The 23,008-nt window shown below is 51.1% G+C and overlaps 1 protein-coding gene across 1 annotated transcript; it reads left to right on the top strand.

The window, feature by feature from the left end:
* The first annotated feature begins 63 nt into the window (after positions 1 to 63).
* Positions 64 to 22,725, top strand: NPRL2 (NPR2 like, GATOR1 complex subunit). The gene is made up of 12 exons (XM_075320793.1): positions 64 to 147; positions 676 to 752; positions 842 to 933; positions 1,116 to 1,284; positions 2,648 to 2,756; positions 9,510 to 9,646; positions 17,450 to 17,547; positions 17,824 to 17,860; positions 19,420 to 19,513; positions 19,692 to 19,809; positions 20,064 to 20,206; positions 21,561 to 22,725. Coding segments are annotated over exons 1-12 (1,143 nt in total). The 5' UTR covers positions 64 to 146; the 3' UTR covers positions 21,629 to 22,725.
* Positions 22,726 to 23,008: the final 283 nt, after the last annotated feature.

Here is a 23,008-nt window from a genome sequence, read left to right as displayed (position 1 = left end):
CGCGGAGGGGCGTGACCAGAGTGGAAGAGAGGCTTGAGACGCAACCATGCTGTTTCCGGTTTGTGCAGGACTGGTTCATTGCCATTCTTGGTGGTGGTGGGGGGGAAAGGCTGAAGAAGAAGAAGAGGAGGAAGAAGAGGAGGAAGAGTGAGTGCAGATCTGGGGGTCAGATGATATCTGCAGCCTGTGGAGAAGCCTGGAAGAAGGGCAGAATGTGCAGAAAGTAGCTACATATTCTGCCATAGAGCCGCTGTCATAGGGCCAGATAATCCCGAAAAGACACAATTCCGCCATTGTTTTGGGGTTTTGTTTTTACGGCATTCTTAGTGTGGAAGACATTACTTTTAATCGGGATTCTCCATGTCGGTGCAATGACGGCGACACCAAACTTGTATGGAGGTTTTTTGTTTGTTTGTTTTTTTTATGTTTTAGGGGGATTTTTGGAATATTTTTAAAGATTCATTTATTTTTTTAATTTTTACTATATTCTTTAATCCCTCTAAGGGACCTGAACCACGATCCCGACATAGGACGTAACTCAGGAAGGCGTAGCATAACGATTGCTCTACAGCTGGCTCCTGATGGGCGGGGTCTGAGCACTGGATTTTCTCATTGGTTCATGTATTTTCCGTGTCTGCCCCACCCCCGCTTACTCCTCTCTTTTGGTGTTTGCAGTGATGTCCAGTCGGAGGATCGAGTGCGTTTTCTTCAGCGAGTTCCATCCGACCCTTGGCCCCAAGATCAGTTACCAGGTGAGTGAACGCGGCGCTGATCTCCCCCCCCCCCTCCCCCGAGGTATCTTGGCAGGAGGATGATGATGATGTCACACGTGTATTGGCAGGTCCCCGAGGAGTATATCTCGCGGGAGCTGTTTGACACCGTCCAGGTTTATATAATCACCAAACCCGAGCTCCAGAACAAGCTGATCACAGTGTGAGTGTAAAGTCTGGGGCCCCGGATCTCAGGGGCCAAAGCACTGAACCTTTATAAACAATTACATCTGGAGTTGATGGGGAAACAGTCAGTATGGTGCCATAATGGCTATGCAGCAGATGAATAGCTGCCATGGAGGCTGTCTTGTGTCCATCGCTGACTCTTCTGTGTTCTTTGCTCAGGACCGCCATGGACAAGAAGCTGATTGGCTGCCCGGTGTGCATCGAGCACAAGAAGTACAGCCGCAACGCTCTGCTGTTTAACCTGGGCTTTGTGTGCAACGCCAGAGCCAAGACGTGTGCGCTGGAGCCCATCGTGAAGAAGCTCGCAGGATACCTGAAGACGCTGGAGGTCCGCTCCTCTTAAAGGGGTAGTTCACTGCATAACTTGTGATCATCGAAGCGAGGTTGATTCCTTATGTCAGTCTGTTGTAGGGATGTGAATGGGTTAATGTTATCATTAAGGAGCATCGGTCTCTGTATATGGAACGTCCTTTTGTTATTCCTACTGGAAATATAAACAGACTGGGTGTTACTAGTTGTGGGTGTGTCCAGTCAGTGGCACAGAGACCATTTTATGGCACCAGGCACAATAAGAACATATAAGTAAGTTGGCAGCACAGTGGCTCAGTGGTTAACTTTCTACTATATATAGAGCACTGTAGTGGCCCAGTAGTTACCACTGTTATGAATTTATATATATATATATATATATATATATATATATATATATATATATATATATGAATTTATATATATATATATATATATATATATATATATATATAATGGCAGCCCAGAGGTTAGCACTGCACTATATGTAGAGCAACTTCATGATTAGCACTATCCTATACATAGGGCAGCACGGAGGCTTAGAGTTTGGCATTATACTATATATAGAGCAGCTCAGTGGTTACCATTGCACTATATATAGGTCTGCACAGTGGCTCAGTGGTTAGCACTTTACTATCTATAGGGCAACACAGTGGCTCAGTGATTAGCACTGTATAAAGGGCAACACAGTGGCTCAGTGGTTAGCGCTGTACTATATATAGGGCAACACAGTAGGTCAGTCGTTAGCACTGTAGTATATAGGCAACACAGTTGCTCAGTGGTTAGCACAGCAGTCTTGCAGCACTGGGCTCCTGGGTTCAATTGCCACAAACGTTTCCTTTGGGTTCTCCAGTTTCCTCCCACATTCCAGAGATATACTGATAGGAAATGTAGATTCAAACAAGGGAAAAGTCGGAAAGATAATGTAGCACAAAATAGCATCTTATCTGAGCGGAAACCACAATTGTGAGGAATATTGCTCACCTGGTGCAGTTGTGTGAGGCAGCTTAACACTAGGTGCCACAGCCGCACGCAGTTGAAAAGTCTGAGTCTGAAGGAGAAGGGGTTAAACCTATGCTGCCGATAAAACAGGACTAGATGGATTCCTTGGCTTTAATTTATTTGACAATGCGTTTCGGAGCACTTTGACTCCTTCATCAGGGCATTCAGTAACAGTGATGGATATATAAAGGCACAAAACAGTTATAAGGAAGTTGATTAGGGAATGTACATTGTGAGCCTCAATGGGGACTGAGATGATGTCTGCAATTCATGACGTTATATAAGCGAGTAAAATAAATGAAAATGTAAGATGTGTAACTCACTATTCTGATGTCTGCCTGTCCCCTAGGCCTCATCACTTTCTTTTTCTCTCGTTGTAGCTGGAGTCTGGCTTTATCTCTAATGAGGACAGTAAGCAGAGACTGGTGCCCATCATGAGCATCCTGCTGGAGGGGCTTAACTCGACCGGAGAGTGCTCCCTCCCCATAGGTACAGACCTGACAGCTTTGTACTGGACCATTGACCACTAGAGAGTACATAGAATCTTTCATATCACCTTCTGTAGTGCATGGGGGTTGGGGGAGTGCAGTTATTCACCCTACATGAGACAGGACATGCCCTTCCTGAGCCTCTCACAAGGCTCAGGAAGGGCAGAAGCTTTTTCTTTTAGTGTTGTTTTCTATCGGCAATGCTCCTGGCTCTGAACTCTGGATCGGCTCCCGCTTCCGAGCTCTGGATCGGCTCCCGCTTCCGAGCTCTGGATCGGCTCCCGCTTCCGAGCTCTGTGTCGGCTCCCGCTTCCGAGCTCTGGGTCGGCTCCCGCTTCCGAGCTCTGTGTCGGCTCCCGCTTCCGAGCTCTGTGTCGGCTCCCGCTTCCGAGCTCTGTGTCGGCTCCCGCTTCCGAGCTCTGTGTCGGCTCCCGCTTCCGAGCTCTGTGTCGGCTCCCGCTTCCGAGCTCTGTGTCGGCTCCCGCTTCCGAGTTCTGGATCGGCTCCCGGCTCTGAGCTCTGGATCGGCTCCCAATTCCGAGCTCTGGATCGGCTTCCGGCTCTGAGCTCTGGATCGACCATCGGTTTTGAAATCGGCAGCAATTTCTGCTTGTTATTCATGTGGATTTTGCTGAGGATTTGCAGTCAAAAGCACTTGGTTTTCGCACAAATGGCCGCTGTGATCTTCAGCTGTACCGTGGCTGACACCCGTCGGCTCCATTTGGCTTTGCTTCTCTCCACCATCTCTCATGTAGGGTGAGATAATTGACCCCATCGTGCAGGACACGGAGAGAACACCTTTACTAAAATTTCTTTTTCGCTCTATTGGGAGACCCAGACAATTGGGTGTATAGGCTATGCCTCCGGAGGCCGCACAAAGTACTACACTTAAAAGTGTTAGGCCCCTCCCCTTCTGCCTATACACCCCCCGTGCTCCCACGGACTCCTCAGTTTTTGCTTTGTGCGAAGGAGGTCAGACACGCACAGCACAGCTCCACAGATTAGTCAGCAGCAGCTGCTGACTAGGTCGGATGGAAGAAAAGTGGGCCCATATAGGGCCCCCAGCATGCTCCCTTCTCACCCCACTTTTGTCGGCGGTGTTGTTAAGGTTGAGGTATCCATTGCGGGTACGGAGGCTGGAGCCCACATGCTGTTTTTCCTTCCCCATCCCTCTTAGGGCTCTGGGTGAAGTGGGATCTTATCGGTCTCCAGGCACTGAGACCGGGCTTCATCCACAACTCCTGTGGAGCCTGATGGATAGGAGCCGATACTGTTCAGGGACATGGCCCTGCATCTTAAAGGTACTCTGTATCCCTATGGGGACCGCGCACGGCATCACCTCAGCTTTGCTGGGTGTGCTAGTGCACCGGGGACCGCGGCGCTGACCGGGTCTATATGTGCCATTACACACTCAGCGTCGCTGAGTGTGTTTATATGTAAGGGCTACCGCACTGACCGCCGTTGCCACGGGACACTGCGGCGCGGCTGGGACTTGTAGTTCGCCGGGGACTTTCACGCGACCGCGCTTTTACGGCGGCCGCGTTTATTACTACAGTCCCCGGCTTCATTGCGGCCTAGTTTCCCTTTTTTTTTTTCTCCCGCCCTCAGCCCTGACAGGCAGGGGAAGGGCGGGACGCTGCACGGAGCGAGCAGCAATGAGGGCTGGAGTATGATTTACATGCTCCACTCCCCTCACTGTGCACAGTATGAGCGCCCGTTTCGCGCTCTTTCTAGGCCACGCCCACAGCTTCCTCAGCTCGTCAGGACGCCGCAGCCATTCCTGTCAGCTCCACCGACGCTGCAGAGAGGGACATATTCATGGGAGACCCAGACACGGTCTCTGGTGGCCTCACAACCGCTTAGGCGGCTGGTAAGCAGCACATGTGCTGCTAGCCCCATGGTGCTGTATTGTATTGGTACATTATTTGTGTACTGTATATAATTTACACTGTATGAGCACAGTTCTTTCTGGCTATATACCCTATTGTGTTACTCAGGGAAAACTATAGCATGGCGCCCATAAACGGCAGGGGTGCCAAAACACAGGCTTATTATGTTGCCTGCGCCGCATGTAAGACCCAGCTACCGGCAGGTTCCACTGACCCTCATTGTGTACAGTGTTCGACCCCTGTGACACTTCCTCAGCCGGATCCTCTGCTAAGAGGGGCCCAGGGGGAGCCACCTGTTGACACTGTCCAGGTGACGGGGACTGAGTTTGCAGCCTTTAAGGATCAACTCTATCAGACTATGGCTAAGATACTAGAAGCCTTGCAGTCCAGACCGGTATCTCAGCAAAGGGACTCTGTTGAATCATTGTTCCCTGACCCCCCTCAGTTGGACCAACAATGTCCTCACGGGGTATCTCATACATCCCAGACGGAGGGTTCGGACTTAGAACCTAGCCCCAGATCGTCTAAGCGGGCCCGCTTAGAATTTCCCTCGACATCATATTGTTTAGGGTCTCAGCGGGGGGATTCTCTGGTTGATGATGCGGAAACAGCTGATCAGGATTCTGATCCTGGGAGCGCTCTCAATCTTAATTCTCCAGACGAGGACGCCATAGTGAATGATCTTATTGCATCCATTCATCAGTTGCTGGATATTCTTCCCTCAGCCCCTCCGGCGGAGGAGTCTGTTTCTCAGCAGGAGAAATTTCGCTTCAGGTTCCCCAAGCGTACACAGAGTATGTTTCTAGACCACTCTGATTTCAGAGAGGCAATCCAGAATCACCATGCTTTTCCGGATAAGCGTTTCTCTAAGCGCCTTAAGGATACACGTTATCCTTTTCCCCCGGAAGTGGTTTAAGGTTGGATTCAATGTCCCAAAGTGGATCCTCCAATCTCCAGACTGGCGGCTAGATCCATACTTGCAGTGGAAGATGGGGCCTCGCTTAAAGATGCCACTGACAGGCAGATGGAGCTCTGGATGAAATCCATCTATGAAGCTATCGGAGCTTCTTTTGCCCCAGCATTCGCAGCCGTATGGGCGCTACAAGCTATATCAGCAGGTCAAGCGAAAATTGAAGCGGCCGCGCCACAAGTGGCTTCCATTACCTCCCAGACCTCGGCAATTGCGTCTGACGCTATGAATGCTGTCCTGGACTCTGTGAGCCGTACGGCAGTTGCGACCGCCAATTCGGTAGTAGTCCGCAGGGCCTTGTGGCTACGGGAGTGGAAGGCAGATTCCGCTTCCAAAAAGCGTTTAACCGGTTTGCCAATTTCTGGCGACAGGCTCTTTGGCGAGCGCCTGGAGGAAATCATCAAACAATCCAAGGGAAAGGATACATCCTTACCCCAGCCCAAGCAGAACCTCTCCCAACAGAGGAGAGGGCAGTCGAGGTTTCGGTCCTTTCGGGGCGCGGGCAGGTCCCAATTTTCCTCGTCCAAAAGGTCTCAGAAAGAACAAAGGAACTCTGATGCATGGCGGTCTAAGTCACGTCCTAAAAAGGCCATTGGGAGCACCGCTAACAAAGCGGCTGCCTCATGACTTTCTACCTCCTCTAGTAGCATCCTCGGTCGGTGGCAGGCTCTCCCGCTTTTGCGACACCTTGCTGCCACAAATAAAAGACCGCTGGGTGAGAGACATTCTCTCTCACGGTTACAAGATAGAGTTCATCTCTCGTCCCCCGACTCGATTCTTCCGGTCCTCTCCGCCTCCCGAGCGAGCCGAGGCTCTTCGGCAGGCGCTGGGCACCCTGAAGGCAGAAGGAGTGGTGGTCCCTGTTCCTCTTCAGCAACAGGCCCACGGTTTTTACTCCAACTTGTTTGTGGTCCCAAAGAAGGACGGGTCCTTCCGTCCTGTCCTGGACCTGAAACTTCTCAACAAACACGTAAAGACCAGGCGGTTCCGGATGGAATCCCTCCGTTCCGTCATCACCTCAATGTCCCAGGGAGATTTCCTTGCATCGATCGATATCAAAGATGCTTATCTCCACGTTCCGATTGCCCCAGAGCACCAGCGCTTCTTGCGCTTCGCCATAGGAAACGAACACCTGCAGTTCGTGGCACTGCCATTCGGCCTGGCAACAGCCCCACGGGTTTTCACCAAGGTTATGGCTACTGTAGTAGCGGTCCTCCATTCTCAGGGTCACTCGGTGATCCTGTACTTAGACGATCTGTTGATCAAGGCACCCTCTCAAGAGGCATGCCAACACAGCCTCGACGCTACCCTGGAGAATCTCCAGAGTTTAGGGTGGATCATCAATTTTCCAAAGTCAAATCTGACACCGACCCAATCGCTCACATACATTGGCATGGAGTTTCATACCCTCTCAGCGATAGTGAAGCTTCCGCGGATCAAGCAGCGGTCACTACAGACAGGGGTACAATCTCTCCTTCAAGGCCAGTCACACCCCTTGAGGCGCCTCATGCACTTCCTGGGGAAGATGGTGGCACCAATGGAAGCAGTCCCTTTCGCGCAGTTTCACCTGCGTCCTCTATCCTGGGAAGTAGTCACGACGGACGCAAGTCTGTCAGGGTGGGGAGCGGTTTTTCTCCACCACAGGACTCAGGGTACGTGGTCCCGGCAAGAGTCCTCGCTTCAGATCAATGTTCGGGAAATTCGGGCAGTGTATCTTGCCCGGAAAGCGTTCCAGCAGTGGCTGGAAGGCAAGCAGATCCGAATTCAGTCGGACAATTCCACAGCGGTGGCATACATCAACCACCAAGGCGGCACACGCAGTCGACAAGCCTTCCAGGAAGTCCGGCGGATTTTGATGTGGGTGGAAGCCACGGCCTCCACCATATCCGCAGTTCACATCCCAGGCGTGGAAAACTGGGAAGCAGATTATCTCAGTCGCCAGGGCATGGACGCAGGGGAATGGTCCCTTCACCCGGACGTGTTTCAGGAGATCTGTTGCCGCTGGGGGGTGCCGGACGTCGACCTCATGGCGTCCCGGCACAACAACAAGGTACCAACGTTCATGGCACGGTCTCAAGATCCCAGAGCTCTGGCGGCAGACGCCTTAGTTCAGGATTGGTCGCAGTTTCAGCTCCCTTATGTGTTTCCTCCGCTGGCACTGTTGCCCAGAGTGTTACGCAAGATCAGGGCCGACTGCCGCCGCGCCATCCTCGTCGCTCCAGACTGGCCGAGGAGGTCGTGGTACCCGGATCTGTGGCATCTCACGGTCGGCCAACCGTGGGCACTACCAGACCGACCAGACTTGCTGTCTCAAGGGCCGTTTTTCCATCTGAATTCTGCGGCCCTCAACCTGACTGTGTGGCCATTGAGTCCTGGATCCTAGCGTCTTCAGGGTTATCTCAAGAAGTCATTGCCACTATGAGACAGGCTAGGAAACCAACGTCCGCCAAGATTTATCACAGGACGTGGAAAATTTTCCTGTCGTGGTGCTCTGCTCAGGGTTTTTCTCCCTGGCCATTTGCATTACCTACTTTTCTGTCCTTCCTTCAATCTGGACTGGAAAAGGGTTTGTCGCTCGGTTCCCTTAAGGGACAAGTTTCAGCGCTCTCTGTGTTTTTTCCAGAAGCGCCTAGCTAGACTTCCACAGGTACGCACGTTCCTGCAGGGAGTTTGTCAAATCGTTCCATCTTACAAGCGGCCGTTAGAACCCTGGGATCTAAACAGGGTGCTGATGGTTCTTCAGAAACCACCATTCGAGCCAATGAGAGATATCTCCCTCTCCCGACTTTCGCAGAAAGTGGTTTTTCTAGTAGCAGTCACTTCTCTTCGGAGAGTGTCTGAGCTAGCAGCGTTGTCGTGCAAAGCCCCTTTTCTGTTTTTTTCACCAGGACAAGGTGGTTCTACGTCCGGTTCCGGAATTTCTCCCTAAGGTGGTATCCACCTTTTCATCTCAATCAGGATATTTCCTTACCCTCTTTTTATCCTCATCCAGTTCACCAATGTGAAAAGGATTTGCACTTGTTAGATCTGGTGAGAGCACTCAGACTCTACATTTCTCGTACGGCGCCCCTGCGCCGCTCGGATGCACTCTTTGTCCTTGTCGCTGGCCAGCGTAAAGGATCACAGGCTTCCAAATCAACCCTGGCTCGGTGGATCAAGGAGCCAATTATCGAAGCTTACCGTTCGGCTGGGCTTCCGGTTCCCTCAGGGCTGAAGGCCCATTCTACCAGAGCCGTGGGAGCGTCCTGGGCTTTGAGGCACCAGGCTACGGCTCAACAGGTGTGTCAGGTGGCTACCTGGTCGAGCCTGCACACTTTCACGAAACACTATCAGGTGCATACCTATGCTGCGGCGGATGCCAGCCTAGGTAGACGAGTCCTTCAGGCGGCGGTTGCCCACCTGTAGGAAAGGGCCGTTTTACGGCTCTCTTACGAGGTATTATTTTACCCACCCAGGGACTGCTTTTGGACGTCCCAATTGTCTGGGTCTCCCAATAGAGCGAAAAAGAAGAAGGGAATTTTGTTTACTTACCGTAAATTCCTTTTCTTCTAGCTCTAATTGGGAGACCCAGCACCCGCCCCTGTTTTTTTGTGTACACATGTTGTTCATGTTGAATGGTTTCAGTTCTCCGAGTTTCCTTCGGATTGAAGTTACTTTAAACCAGTTTCTAATTATTTTCCCTCCTTCTTGCTTTTGCACCACAACTGAGGAGCCCGTGGGAGCACGGAGGGTGTATAGGCAGAAGGGGAGGGGCCTAACACTTTTAAGTGTAGTACTTTGTGCGGCCTCCGGAGGCATAGCCTATACACCCAATTGTCTGGGTCTCCCAATTAGAGCTAGAAGAAAAGGAATTTACGGTAAGTAAACAAAATTCCCTTCTTCCTTGTTCTTCCAGATGAAAGTAACACCATGCACCTAAAGGTAATAGATCTGCGGGTGGCGCCCCCTACAGCCCAGGAGTACGACGTCCCAGTATTCACAGAAGACAAAGACGACTTCTGTAACGCACAGTGGGATCTGACAACACAGCAGGTAAATCTGCAGGTGTAGAGAATGAGCCCCCCGTCCTCCGGTCTAGTCTATGGGCGCTGCTCTGTTGTCTGCTCTGTGTTTCTTCCCTTTGGCATGAACGCTGGATATAATGTAATATTTTTTGTTTTATCTATTTCTTTTCATGCGTTTGCAAGGAAAACAAAAAAAAAAATCAGAAATTGGAACACTAAAACCACAATTAACCCCTTCACGACCGGCCGATTTTTCGCTTTCCGGGTTTTTTTTTTTCACCATTCTTCTTCTGAGAGACGTAACTTTTATTTCTCAGTCAATATGGTCATGTGAGGGCTCATTTTTTGCGGGACGAGTTGTACTTTTAAATGAAACCATAAGTTTTACCATATAGTGTACTGGAAAATGGCAAAAAAAATCCAAATGCAGAAAAATTGCAAAAAAAGTGCGATAGCACTATAGTTTTTGAGATATTTTATTCACTGTATGGTAAAACTGATGTGTGGGTGTGATGCCTCAGGTCAGTGCGAGTTCGTAGACACCAAACATGTATAGGTTTACTTTTATATAAGGGGTTAAAAAAAATCAGAAGTTTGTCCGAAAAAAGTGGCGCACGTTTTACGCCATATTCCGTGACCCGTAGCATTCTCATTTTTCGGGATCTATGGCTCAGTGATGGCTTATTTTTTTGCGTCTCGCGCTGACATTTTTAATGGTACCATGTTTGTGCAGATGCTACGTTTTGATCGCCTGTTATTGCATTTTGCGCAAAAGTTGTGGCGACAAAAAAAAGTCATTTTTGCGTTTGGAATTTTTTGATGCTACGCCGTTTACCAATCAGGTTAATTGATTTTATATTTTGATAGATCAGGCATTTGTGAACGCGGCGATACCAAATGTGTGTATATTTTCTTCAGCGCTCTATTGGGAGACCCAGACGATTGGGTGTATAGCACTGCCTCCGGAGGCCACACAAAGCAATTACACTAAAAAGTGTAAGGCCCCTCCCCTTCTGGCTATACACCCCCAGTGGGATCACTGGCTCACCTGTTTTCTGCTTTGTGCGAAGGAGGTCAGACATCCACGCATAGCTCCACTGTTTGTAGTCAGCAGTAGCTGCTGGCTATATCGGATGGAAGAAAAGAGGGCCCATATGGGGCCCCCAGCATGCTCCCTTCTCACCCGTGGTGGTGCTTGTAAGGTTGAGGTACCTATTGCTGGTACGGAGGCTGGAGCCCACATGCTGTTTTCCTTCCACATCCCCTGGAGGGCTCTGTGGAAGTGGGATCTTACCGGCCTCCAAGCCCTGAGGCCGGGCTCCATCCACAGACCCAGAGAACCTGCTGGATTTGGAGCGGGAGTGCCGTTCAGGGACAAGGCCCTGCAACTTTCAGGTACTCTGTGTCCCCGGCAGGCACGGACACTCTCAAGGCTTGCTGAGCGTTGTAGTGCGCCGGGGACAGTAGCGCTGTGCGCTGGGGTTAGGTCACTGCAGCTTGCTGAGTGACGTTACATGTTGGGAACTACTGCGCCGACCGCTACTGGAGCGGCGGCGCAACTGCGACTTGTGGTGCGCCGGGGACTTTGCGCCGACCGCGCTTTTACGGCGGCGGCGCTTCTAACTTTAGCCCCCGGCTTCTGCGGCCTAGCGCCGCTTCGTTCCCGCCCCTACCCTGTCAATCAGGGTAGGGGAGAGACGCTGCTCAATTGGCAGCGCCGAGCGCTGGAGCTTATTTACATGCTCCAGCCCTCTCACTAGGCACAGTGGGAAGCAGGCTTCACGCTCTTCGTCTGTATACGCCCAGGGCCCGCCCCCCCTCTCCACAAGGACGCCGGCAGCCATTACACATGCGGTCTGGCTGGGGAGAGGCAGCAGGCTCTGGGAGACCCAGACTAAAGGGAATTCGGCGACCACACACCCGCTCCTAAGCGGGCGGTAAGCTGCACTTTAGTGCTGGCCCCACTAGTGCCTCAGTGTTATATTAGTGTACTTTTTTCTTAGTACCATATATATATATATATATAGTTGCACTGTAAGGTCGCTTCTTGGCTGGACACCCTGTACTGCTCTGAGGAGGCAGCAACATGTCATCCGCAAAACGCAAGGGTGCCAAGGCACAGGCTGTGTACACTGTTTGTACTGCATGTGGGGCTGATCTACCGGCAGGCTCCAAAGACTCACATTGTATGCAATGTTCAGTCCCAGTGGCACTTCGTCAGCCAGAGCCTAATGTGGTGGTAGCCCAGGCAGAGACGCCTGTGAACCCTGCCCCGGTGACGGGGACAGACTTTGCAGTTTTTGCTGATAAAATGTCTGTGACTATGTCAAAAATCCTGGAGACCTTGCAGTCCAGGCCAGTTACTCAGACCATGGACACTGCTGTGTCTCTGCTCTCCGGTCCCCCTCAGTTGGAACTAATCCGTACTTCAAGGGGGTCTCAAGCATCACAGGCTGAAGTCTCTGACTCAGATGACAGTCCCAGGCAGCCTAAGCGAGCTCGCTGGGAAAGACCCTCAACGTCATCACACTGCTCAGGGTCTCAGCGAGAAGAGTCTCTCTGTGATGAGACTGAGGACGGTGATCAGGATTCTAATCCTGAGGCTCCTTTCAATCTGGATGCCCCTGATGGTGACGCCATGGTTAATGACCTTATATCGGCAATTAATAGACTGTTGGATATTTCTCCCCCAGCCCCTTCTGCAGAGGAGGCAGCGGCACAGCAAGAGAAGTTCCATTTCCTGTATCCCAAGCGTAAATTAAGTGCTTTTTTGGACCACTCTGACTTCAGAGAATCGATCCAGAAACACGACGCTCATCCAGACAAGCGTTTCTCTAAACGTTCTAAGGATACCCGTTATCCTTTTCCCTCTGAGGTGGCCAAACGCTGGACCCAGTGTCCAAAGGTGGATCCCCCAATTTCCAAGCTTGCGGCTAGATCCATAGTCGCAGTAGAGGATGGCGCTTCACTTAAGGATGCCAACGACAGACAGATGGACCTTTGGTTGAAATCTGTCTATGAAGCTATCGGCGCGTCGTTTGCTCCAGCATTCGCGGCCGTGTGGGCACTCCAAGCTATTTCAGCTGGTTTAGCACAGGTGGATGCTATCATACATCCAGCGGTGCCGCAGGTGGCGTCCCTAACTTCGCAAATGTCTGCGTTTGCGACCTATGCTATCAATGCTGTCTTAGAATCTACGAGCCGTACCGCTATGGCGTCCGCCAATTCTGTGGTTTTGCGCAGAGCCTTGTGGTTAAAGGACTGGAAAGCAGATGCTGGTTCCAAAAAATGCTTAACCAGCTTGCCATTATCTAGAGACAGACTGTTTGGTGAGCCATTGGCTGAAATCATAAAACAGTCCAAGGGTAAGGACTCTTCCTTACCACAGCCCAGAGCAAGTAAACCTCAACAGAAAAGGTGGCAGTCGAGGTTTCGGTCCTTTCGAGGCTCGGGCAAGGCCCAATTCTCCTCGTCCAAAAGGACTCAGAAAGAACAAGGGAGCTCAGATTCCTGGCGGGCTCACTCACGCCCCAGGAAAGCAAATGGAGGAACCGCTTCCAAAGCGGCTACCTCATGACTTTCGGCCTCCTCCCTCCGCATCCTCGGTCGGTGGCAGGCTCTCCCGCTTTTGCGACATTTGGCTGTCACAGGTCAAGGACCGGTGGGTAACAGACATTTTGTCTCGCGGGTACAGAATCGAGTTCAGTTCTCGACCTCCACTTCGGTTCTTCAGAACCTCCCCACACCCCAACCGAGCAGATGCCCTGCTGCAGGCGGTGGACTCTCTAAGAGCAGAAGGAGTCGTGATCCCTGTCCCCCCTCAGGAAGGAATCCCTCCGCTCAGTCATTGCCTCAATGTCTCAAGGAGATTTCATAGCATCAATAGACATCAAAGATGCTTATCTCCACGTGCCGATTGCTACAGAGCACCAACGCTTTCTACGCTTCGTGATAGGAGACGACCATCTTCAGTTCGTAGCTCTGCCATTTGGTCTGGCGACAGCCCCACGGGTGTTCACCAAGATCATGGCGGCAGTGGTAGCAGTCTTGCACTCTCACGGACACTCTGTGATCCCTTACTTGGACGATCTACTGGTCAAGGCACCCTCTCAAGAGGCATGCCAACTCAGCCTGAATGTTGCACTGGAGACTCTCCAGGCGTTCGGGTGGATCATCAACTTCCCAAAGTCAAATCTGTCACCGACCCAATCACTAACGTATCTTGGCATGGAGTTTCATACTCTCTCAGCGATAGTGAAGCTTCCGCTGGCCAAGCAGCGGTCTCTACAGACTGGGGTGCAGGCTCTCCTTCTAAGTCAGTCGCACTCCTTAAGACGCCTCATGCACTTCCTCGGGAAGATGGTGGCGGCAATAGAGGCGGTTCCGTTTGCGCAGTTTCATCTGCGTCCACTTCAATGGGACATTCTCCGCCAATGGGACGGGAAGTCAACATCCCTGGACAGGAAAGTCTCCCTTTCCCAGACGGCCAAAGACTCCCTGCAGTGGTGGCTTCTTCCCACCTCATTATCGCAGGGAAGATCATTCCTGCCCCCATCCTGGGCAGTGGTCACGACAGACGCAAGTCTGTCAGGGTGGGGAGCAGTGTTTCTCCACCACAGGGCTCAGGGTACGTGGACTCAGCAGGAGTCCACCCTTCAGATCAATGTTCTGGAAATCAGAGCAGTGTATCTTGCCCTACTAGCCTTCCAGCAGTGGCTGGAAGGAAGGCAGATCCGAATTCAGTCGGACAACTCCACAGCGGTGGCATACATCAACCACCAAGGGGGGACACGCAGTCGGCAAGCCTTCCAGGAAGTCCGGCGGATTCTGATGTGGGTGGAAGCCACAGCCTCCACCATATCCGCAGTTCACATCCCCGGCGTAGAAAACTGGGAAGCAGACTTCCTCAGTCGCCAGGGCATGGACGCAGGGGAATGGTCCCTTCACCCAGACGTGTTTCAGGAAATCTGTCGCCGCTGGGGGGTGCCGGACGTCAACCTAATGGCGTCACGGCACAACAACAAGGTCCCAACCTTCATGGCACGGTCTCGCGATCAAAGAGCACTGGCGGCAGACGCCCTAGTGCAAGATTGGTCGCAGTTCCGGCTCCCTTATGTGTTTCCACCTCTGGCACTCTTGCCCAGAGTGCTACGCAAGATCAGATCCGATTGCAGCCGCGTCATACTTGTCGCCCCAGACTGGCCGAGGAGGGCGTGGTATCCGGATCTGTGGCAGCTCACGGTCGGCCAACCGTGGGCACTCCCAGACCGACCAGACTTACTGTCCCAAGGGCCGTTTTTCCATCGGAATTCTGCGGCCCTGAACCTGACTGTGTGGCCATTGAGTCCTGGATCCTAGCGTCTTCAGGATTGTCCCAAGGGGTCGTTGCCACCATGAGACAGGCTAGGAAGCCCACGTCCGCTAAGATCTACCACAGAACGTGGAGGATATTCTTATCCTGGTCCTCTGCTCAGGGAGTGTCTCCCTGGCCATTTGCATTGCCTACCTTTCTTTCTTTCCTGCAATCTGGGTTAGAAAAAGGGTTGTCGCTCGGCTCCCTTAAAGGTCAGGTCTCGGCGCTATCCGTCTTTTTTCAGAGGCGTTTGGCACGCCTTCCTAAGGTGCGCACGTTCCTACAGGGGGTTTGCCATATCGTACCCCCGTACAAGCGGCCGTTAGATCCATGGGATCTGAACAGGGTACTAGTTGCCCTCCAGAAGCCGCCCTTCGAGCCTCTGAGGGAGGTTTCACTTTCTAGACTATCACAGAAAGTGGCTTTTCTGGTAGCGATCACATCTCTTCGGAGAGTGTCTGAGCTGGCAGCACTATCATCCAAGGCTCCCTTCCTGGTCTTCCACCAGGACAAGGTGGTGCTGCGCCCCATTCAGGAGTTTCTCCCGAAGGTGGTATCCTCTTTTCATCTTAATCAGGATATCTCTTTGCCTTCGTTTTGTCCTCATGCAGTTCATCGGTATGAGAAAGATTTACATTTGTTAGATCTGGTGAGAGCACTCAGAATCTACATTTCCCGCACGGCGCCCTTGCGCCGTTCGGATGCACTCTTTGTCCTTGTCGCTGGTCAGCGCAAAGGGTCGCAGGCTTCTAAGGCCACCCTGGCTCGATGGATCAAAGAACCAATTCTTGAAGCCTACCGTTCTGCTGGGCTTCCGGTTCCATCAGGGCTGAAGGCCCATTCTACCAGAGCCGTGGGTGCATCCTGGGCATTACGACACCAGGCTACGGCTCAACAGGTGTGCCAGGCAGCTACCTGGTCGAGTCTGCACACTTTCACCAAACATTATCAGGTGCATACCTATGCTTCGGCGGACGCCAGCCTAGGTAGAAGAGCTGCAGGCGGCAGTTGCCTCCCCGTAGGGGAGGGCTGTCTTGCAGCTCTAACATGAGGTATTTCTTTACCCACCCAGGGACAGCTTTTGGACGTCCCAATCGTCTGGGTCTCCCAATAGAGCGCTGAAGAAGAAGGGAATTTTGTTACTTACCGTAAATTCCTTTTCTTCTAGCTCTTATTGGGAGACCCAGCACCCGCCCTGTTGTCCTTCGGGATTTTTGGTTTGTTTGCGGGTACACATGTTGTTCATGTTGAACGGTTTTCAGTTCTCCGAGGTTACTCGGAGAGGATTTGTTTAAACCAGTTATTGGCTTTCCTCCTTCTTGCTTTTGCACTAAAACTGGTGAGCCAGTGATCCCACTGGGGGTGTATAGCCAGAAGGGGAGGGGCCTTACACTTTTTAGTGTAATTGCTTTGTGTGGCCTCCGGAGGCAGTGCTATACACCCAATCGTCTGGGTCTCCCAATAAGAGCTAGAAGAAAAGGAATTTACGGTAAGTAACAAAATTCCCTTCTTTTTATACCCTTTAATTTTCAATGGGGGTGATTTGAACTTTTAGGGGTTTTTTTGTGTTTATTTTTAATTTTTTAAAACTTTTTTTTTTTTTATCTTATTAGTTCCCCTAGGGGGCTATAGCGATCAACAATCCGATCCCTCTGCCCTATCTGCTGATTACAGCTACACAGCTGTAAACAGCAGATACCCTCACTTTCTGATTCACTGTGCTGCGGACCGAGTGAAACCGAAAGTGACTCATGATAGCTATAGGCGTCATCACATGACCCTGTGCTACCATGGCAACTACCAGAAGTCACGTGGTCACGCCACGTGACTTCCGGTATCGGGTGGTAAGTAAAAGCTTATCGCGATTATAATGGTGCTGTCACATATTGACAGCGCCATTTAAAGGGTTAAACGGCACGAGCAGATAACAATTCTGCTCGTGCCTAGCAGGCACACATCTCAGCTGTAAAAATCACTTGAGATGTGCGCCGATCGCGGCATGCTGCCGGCGGCAGACCGCGGGCAGTAACATTATGACCGCTAGGACGTAATATTACTGCCTGCGGTCGTTAAGGGGTTAAGACACACAAGCATGTTTAATGAAGCCACATAAACCCGCTAAGTAAATGTCTGCAGGCTCCAAATGCGTCTGCTGTGTCTGAATGCCTCCTGAAAAGATGTACAGTTGCTATTGCCTTAGACTGATGGTGTGAGCTCACTGATGAATTCTCAGTTAACTCATTCTGCAGCACAGGAGGTGAAGGAGACAAATGGTGCAACATTTTACAATTCAAAAAAAAAATGTTATCCCGAAAAAAATGCATTTAGGTAAAATAAAAGATGCCTCCAAAAGTGGACAACCCTTTAAAGTGTCGGTCTTCGCTGCATCTCTAGGACCTGTGACTGGCTCCGGCGGGCTCCTGGAGAGGTTATTCCATATATTCTATGATTATGATCCACTTCCATTGCTTCCCCCAGATTCTTCCATATATCGATGGTTTTCGTCACATCCAGAAGATCTCTGCGGAGGCCGACGTGGAGCTGAACCTAGTGCGGATCGCGATACAGAACCTCATGTGAGTGCGCTAGTGGGAGAGTGAAATATCTGGCTAAATAATGCTGTCACATTCCATTAATCTGGCATTTGATTATCCATAATACCGGATAATCCAATCGGTCTGATAACAACATGGAATTTTCCAATACTAAAAGCAGGAAAGAGCACTGTGGCCGGGGGTCTTGTAGTTATAGATCAGTGTCCAGCTCGGTGGTAATCCAGCACCCATGCATGGGATGTGTCCATCATAAATTCAGCAGAATTGTCACTTTATCTCTCACCTTTTGCTTTCTAGGTATTACGGGGTGGTGACTCTCGTCTCCATCTTCCAGGTAAGGATCTGGGGAATTCTGTTGTATTTTTCAGCATCAATCTCAGCCTGATCTGCATCGTACCGCGACGATTGTTCCCTATTGCCCATCTCTTGGAGGCTAGAAGGACAGCTGTGTTATCCGGGCCAATATAATGGGCAGCACTCTGTGGGTTAGCCTGCGGGAAGGGGTGGCTATGGCCTGCGCGATGGTGCTAGGGGCGGCTGGGGTTTGCGGGTTGGTGCTAGGGGCCTCTAGGTTCCGCAGGATGGTGCTAGGGGTGGCTTTGGCCTGCTGGATGGTGCTAGGGGCGGCTTTGGCCTGCTGGATGGTGCTAGGAGCGGCTTTGGCCTGCTGGATGGTGCTAGGGGTGGCTTTGGCCTGCTGGATGGTGCTAGGGGTGGCTTCGTCCTGCTGGATGGTGCTAGGGGTGGCTTCGGCCTGTTGGATGGTGCTAGGGGTGGCTTTGGCCTGCTGGATGGTGCTAGGGGCGGCTTTGGCCTGCTGGATGGTGCTAGGGGTGGCTTTGGCCTGCTGGATGGTGCTAGGGGTGGCTTCGTCCTGCTGGATGGTGCTAGGGGTGGCTTCGGCCTGTTGGATGGTGCTAGGGGCGGCTTCGGCCTGCTGGATGGTGCTAGGGGCGGCTTCGGCCTGCTGGATGGTGCTAGGGGCGGCTTCGGCCTGCTGGATGGTGCTAGGGGTGGCTTCGACCTGCTGGATGGTGCTAGGGGCGGCTTCGGCCTGCTGGATGGTGCTAGGGGCGGCTTCGGCCTGCTGGATGGTGCTAGGGGCGGCTTCGGCCTGCTGGATGGTGCTAGGGGCGGCTTCGGCCTGCTGGATGGTGCTAGGGGCGGCTTCGGCCTGCTGGATGGTGCTAGGGATGGCTTCGACCTGCTGGATGGTGCTAGGGGCGGCTTCGGCCTGCTGGATGGTGCTAGGGGCGGCTTCGGCCTGCTGGATGGTGCTAGGGGCGGCTTCGGCCTGCTGGATGGTGCTAGGGGCGGCTTCGGCCTGCTGGATGGTGCTAGGGGCGGCTTCGGCCTGCTGGATGGTGCTAGGGGCGTCTTCGGCCTGCTGGATGGTGCTAGGGGCGTCTTCGGCCTGCTGGATGGTGCTAGGGGCGGCTTCGGCCTGCTGGATGGTGCTAGGGGCGGCTTCGGCCTGCTGGATGGTGCTAGGGGCGGCTTCGGCCTGCTGGATAGTGCTAGGGGTGACTTCGGTTTGCGGGATGGTGGTATGGGCGGCTACGGTCTGCAGGATGGTGCAAAGGGCAGCTATGGTTTGTGGGACAGCGCGTGGGGCAGCTGTGCCTACGGGATGGTGCTATGGGTGGCCACACCCCGTGGGATGGGAAAGGGTGGCTACAGCCTGAAAGATGGTGCTAAGGGTAGCTACCGTGTGTGGGATGGGACAAGGTGTGGCTACGGCCTGCGAGATGGAGCTTGGGGTGGCTACCGTCTATGGGATGGTGCTAAGGCTGGCTATGGCCTGCGGGACGGTGCAAGGGCCTTAAGTGGTGTGAGTGACTGCAGGAGGGGTGGCTGGTGAGTTTATTTTATGGATTCTGTTTCTCCTTCCAGTACTCCAATGTGTACTGCACGACTCCGCGGGTGCAGGAGCTGATCCACGACAAGGCTCTGCAGGAGGAGTGCATCTCCTACATAAGTAAACCAGGTGACCATTAGCAATCTCTAATAGAAAGCTTCCCTGACTGTTCCCCATAGCAGATTTGCTGTTCTCTCGGCACAGCCATCCTTACAGCTCTCCTATACTTTCCCATGTATTTCCTTACATGTTGGCGTGTGGTAGGCCTCCATTTATTGCTCGCTTGTTTGCCTGATACTTCCCTTAGGTCTTAAGCGGCCGAGTCTTCGTGACGTCTTCCAGCTGTACTGCGGCCTCAGTCCCGGCACCACCGTACGAGATCTAATCGCCCGACACACACAGCAGCTGCAGAGAGTGGACGAAAGGTCAGTGACTATAAAGTGCGCCCGATCTATTACAGACCCCAGAAGTGAGACGTCCAGAAACCCCGCGGGTTCAGCATCTATGAATCACAGGGGGCTTGGGGCATCACTGGGACACACTGGAAACATCGTTGCTGTAAGGAGGACTGTGGGGAGCATTATAACCCCAAATTTCTGGTACTTCTGGGGTAGCCACTCACAGTTTAAGCTCCTCTGTGCTGGAGACATAATGTACGTTACGTTCTATGTGAACACAGGAAACTCATCCAGTTTGGGCTGATGAAGAATCTGATCCGAAGACTCCAGAAATACCCCGTAAAGGTGTCTCGAGATGAGCGCAGCCCCCCTGCTCGTCTCTACACAGGAAGCCACAGCTATGATGAGATCTGCTGCAAGACAGGTACCGGCACCGGTGTAACCGGACATGGCACAATGTTCAGGAGAATGACGGTTTCTGTGGTAAGAGGAGGAGTGGTAACATACACAGAAAAAAAAATAATGGCTTAAAAAAATTATTTGAGTAACTATAAACTTTTTATTTATTAATCAGCTTTTGCAAAGTTCTAAAGCTTCATTACTTCATTACTTTATCTTGCTTCCAAACATTATGAAAGTGCTGTCTGAGCTGCCAAGTTCGTGCTCTATTAGTATCTGCTTTGAACTGCTGCTCTTACAAGAATCTGTTGTAATGTACTATTTACAAATATTCTCACTGTTTGAGCATGAGGGAGGGGAGCAGGAAGCTCGCAAAGGGAGAGGGTCTGTAATTGGTGCTGGAGTAAAGATTCTGGCTAGAGTTGCAGTTCAAAGCAGCTATTGAAAGAGCATGAACTCAGCAGCTCAGTGTAATATTTTGGGAGAGAACAAAGCAAAATAAGGTAATTCAGAAAATAACAATGGTTGATAGCCGTATTTTTCGGATTATAAGATGCACTTTTCCTCCTAAAAAATTTCAGAGGAAAATGAGGGGTGCATCTTATAATCCGAATGTAGCTTACTGGGGATGGAGAACGGTGACAGGAGGCAGGGGCGATGCTGCAGGCTGTGTGCTGCGGGATGGCGCTGCTCTGTGCTGCAGGCGGTGAGGCAGGGGCCATCCTGAAGACGTCGGCGGTACGGGCATCAAATAATGGCACCCACAGTCGGCGCATGCGCAAATGGAGCGCTCTGCTCAAGATCTCATCTGTGCACATGACGCCTCTGGCCCATTGATGTCCCAGCAGCGGGCTTGAGGAAAATGGCGCACGGAGGTGGCGCTTGAGCAGATGAAATCTCGGCTTGTCATTGAGCCGATAACTCAATCTGCGCATGCGCCACCTCCGGGTGCCATTTCTTTGAAGCCGGCACTGCTGACAGTTCCTGGATGTATTTTCTGCCTCACAGCGCCGCAGAGCATCTGGGACACCCACCGCACCGCCTGCAGCATCACCCTGCTCCACAACCGTCCCTGCCTCCTATGACCCCCATTTTACCACCACTGCCACTCCCTACTGGATTAGAAAACTGACCTTTTTTTTCCCCCCTTTTTTTTTTTTCTCTAAATTTGGTGTGAGTCTTATAATCCGGTGCGTCTTATAAAATGAAAAGTATATATTAAAGTTTAGTTACTCATTTGGGGAAATAGTGCTATTGAATATGAGTCCTTAATCATAGTCTATGCATATGAATCCGATTGCTGCACCCCATACGTATTCCCCCTCCATGAGCAGTCAGAGAGTGGTGCTCACCAGTGGCTTTTACATTTTCATACCCAGGCATGAGCTATCGAGAGCTGGATGAAAGACTGGACTCTGACTCCAATATCATTGTGTGCATGAAGTAACAGGACCGATGGCGTGAACCTCGAGAGCGGAGGCGATCCGACCCAGAAAACCTCAGGAGTGGAGGCGTTTTGACCAGAAAAGCCTCGCTCGCACCATTTCTGGATTTTAACATTTCCCACAATCCTGTGACTGTAGACTCTGGCATATACAATGATTTTTAGTTGAAGCTTGTTTTTATCTTTTGCACGGATGATGTCCATGTAGGTGGTGAGATGTCCCAAAACAGACATGGCAAGGGCTTGTAAACATTGGGATAAATGCCTCCATCTTGGTGGACACTATAGACTTTCCTCTGGCATGAAAGTCCTATAGGGAGCACTTTAATTAGGCAATGTATATGACACTGTAATATAAGGGCAGTGGTGCAGCCATTGTCAAAAGATCGAAACTCGCAAGCTCCGCTTCTTCTTGAGTGTCCGTCTGCTTCTGCTGAGTGCAGCAGTAAGAGGAGTTTGTCATAAGATGCTGCGCTCTGCATCAGAAATGGCCAGATGGCAGAAGCAGAGGGGCTGTTGGATCAAGTGTAGGGCACAGAATACAATACTGTCTTCATTTATTACGAACAGCTACTTTTATGGTTTTACAATTTTTCTAACCCTAAATAGGGATTGTTTTGGGAAGCCATCACATTGTTACATAAAAAAAAACTAAAACTATAATAAAAATACAAAAATGACCATAGAAATGTTTACGTTTCTCTTCAGTTCTCTTCCTGGACTCAATACAGATTGAGTGTTTATATACTGTGTGGGGGATCGGGGGTTACTTGTGCTCCATCTAATGATGTGTACAAGTTACTGGTTGACACTGATAGTGGTGATGGATGTGGCCCCTTAGAGACGTGGACGACACTTGTGTGGCCCCTTCCAGACATGCGTGACACTCGTACCGACCCCTTACATTGTTTGGATCTATGAAACGTGGCTTACGAAAACGGACATGTTTGACCTTGCTTTCATCCTCCTCACAAATAGAGGATAAATATTATGGGTCTGTTCTGTGGAGACAATACAGCCGGCGAGTTCACTGCTCTCTAAGAAGGCCCATTACAGTGCCTTGCGATAGTATTCGGCCCCCTTGAATTTTTCAACCTTTTCCCACATTTCAGGCTTCAAACATAAAGATAATGTTAATGTTATGGTGAAGAATCAACAACAAGTGGGACACAATTGTGAAGTTGAATGAAATTTATTGCTTATATTAAACTTTTTTAAAAAAATAAATAACTGAAAAGTGGGACATGCAATATTATTCATCCCCTTTAATTGCAGAGCAGCAAACTCACTCCAGAAGTTCATTGAGGATCTCTGAATGATCCAATGTTGTCCTAAATGACTGATGATGATAAATATAAGCCCCTGAGTGTAATCAAGTCTCCG

This window comes from Anomaloglossus baeobatrachus, chromosome 8 (assembly GCF_048569485.1).
Source record: "Anomaloglossus baeobatrachus isolate aAnoBae1 chromosome 8, aAnoBae1.hap1, whole genome shotgun sequence".
Taxonomy (NCBI): domain Eukaryota; kingdom Metazoa; phylum Chordata; class Amphibia; order Anura; family Aromobatidae; genus Anomaloglossus; species Anomaloglossus baeobatrachus.
Note: the sequence above shows the minus strand (reverse complement) of the source record. Positions and strands in the feature narration are given on the sequence as shown.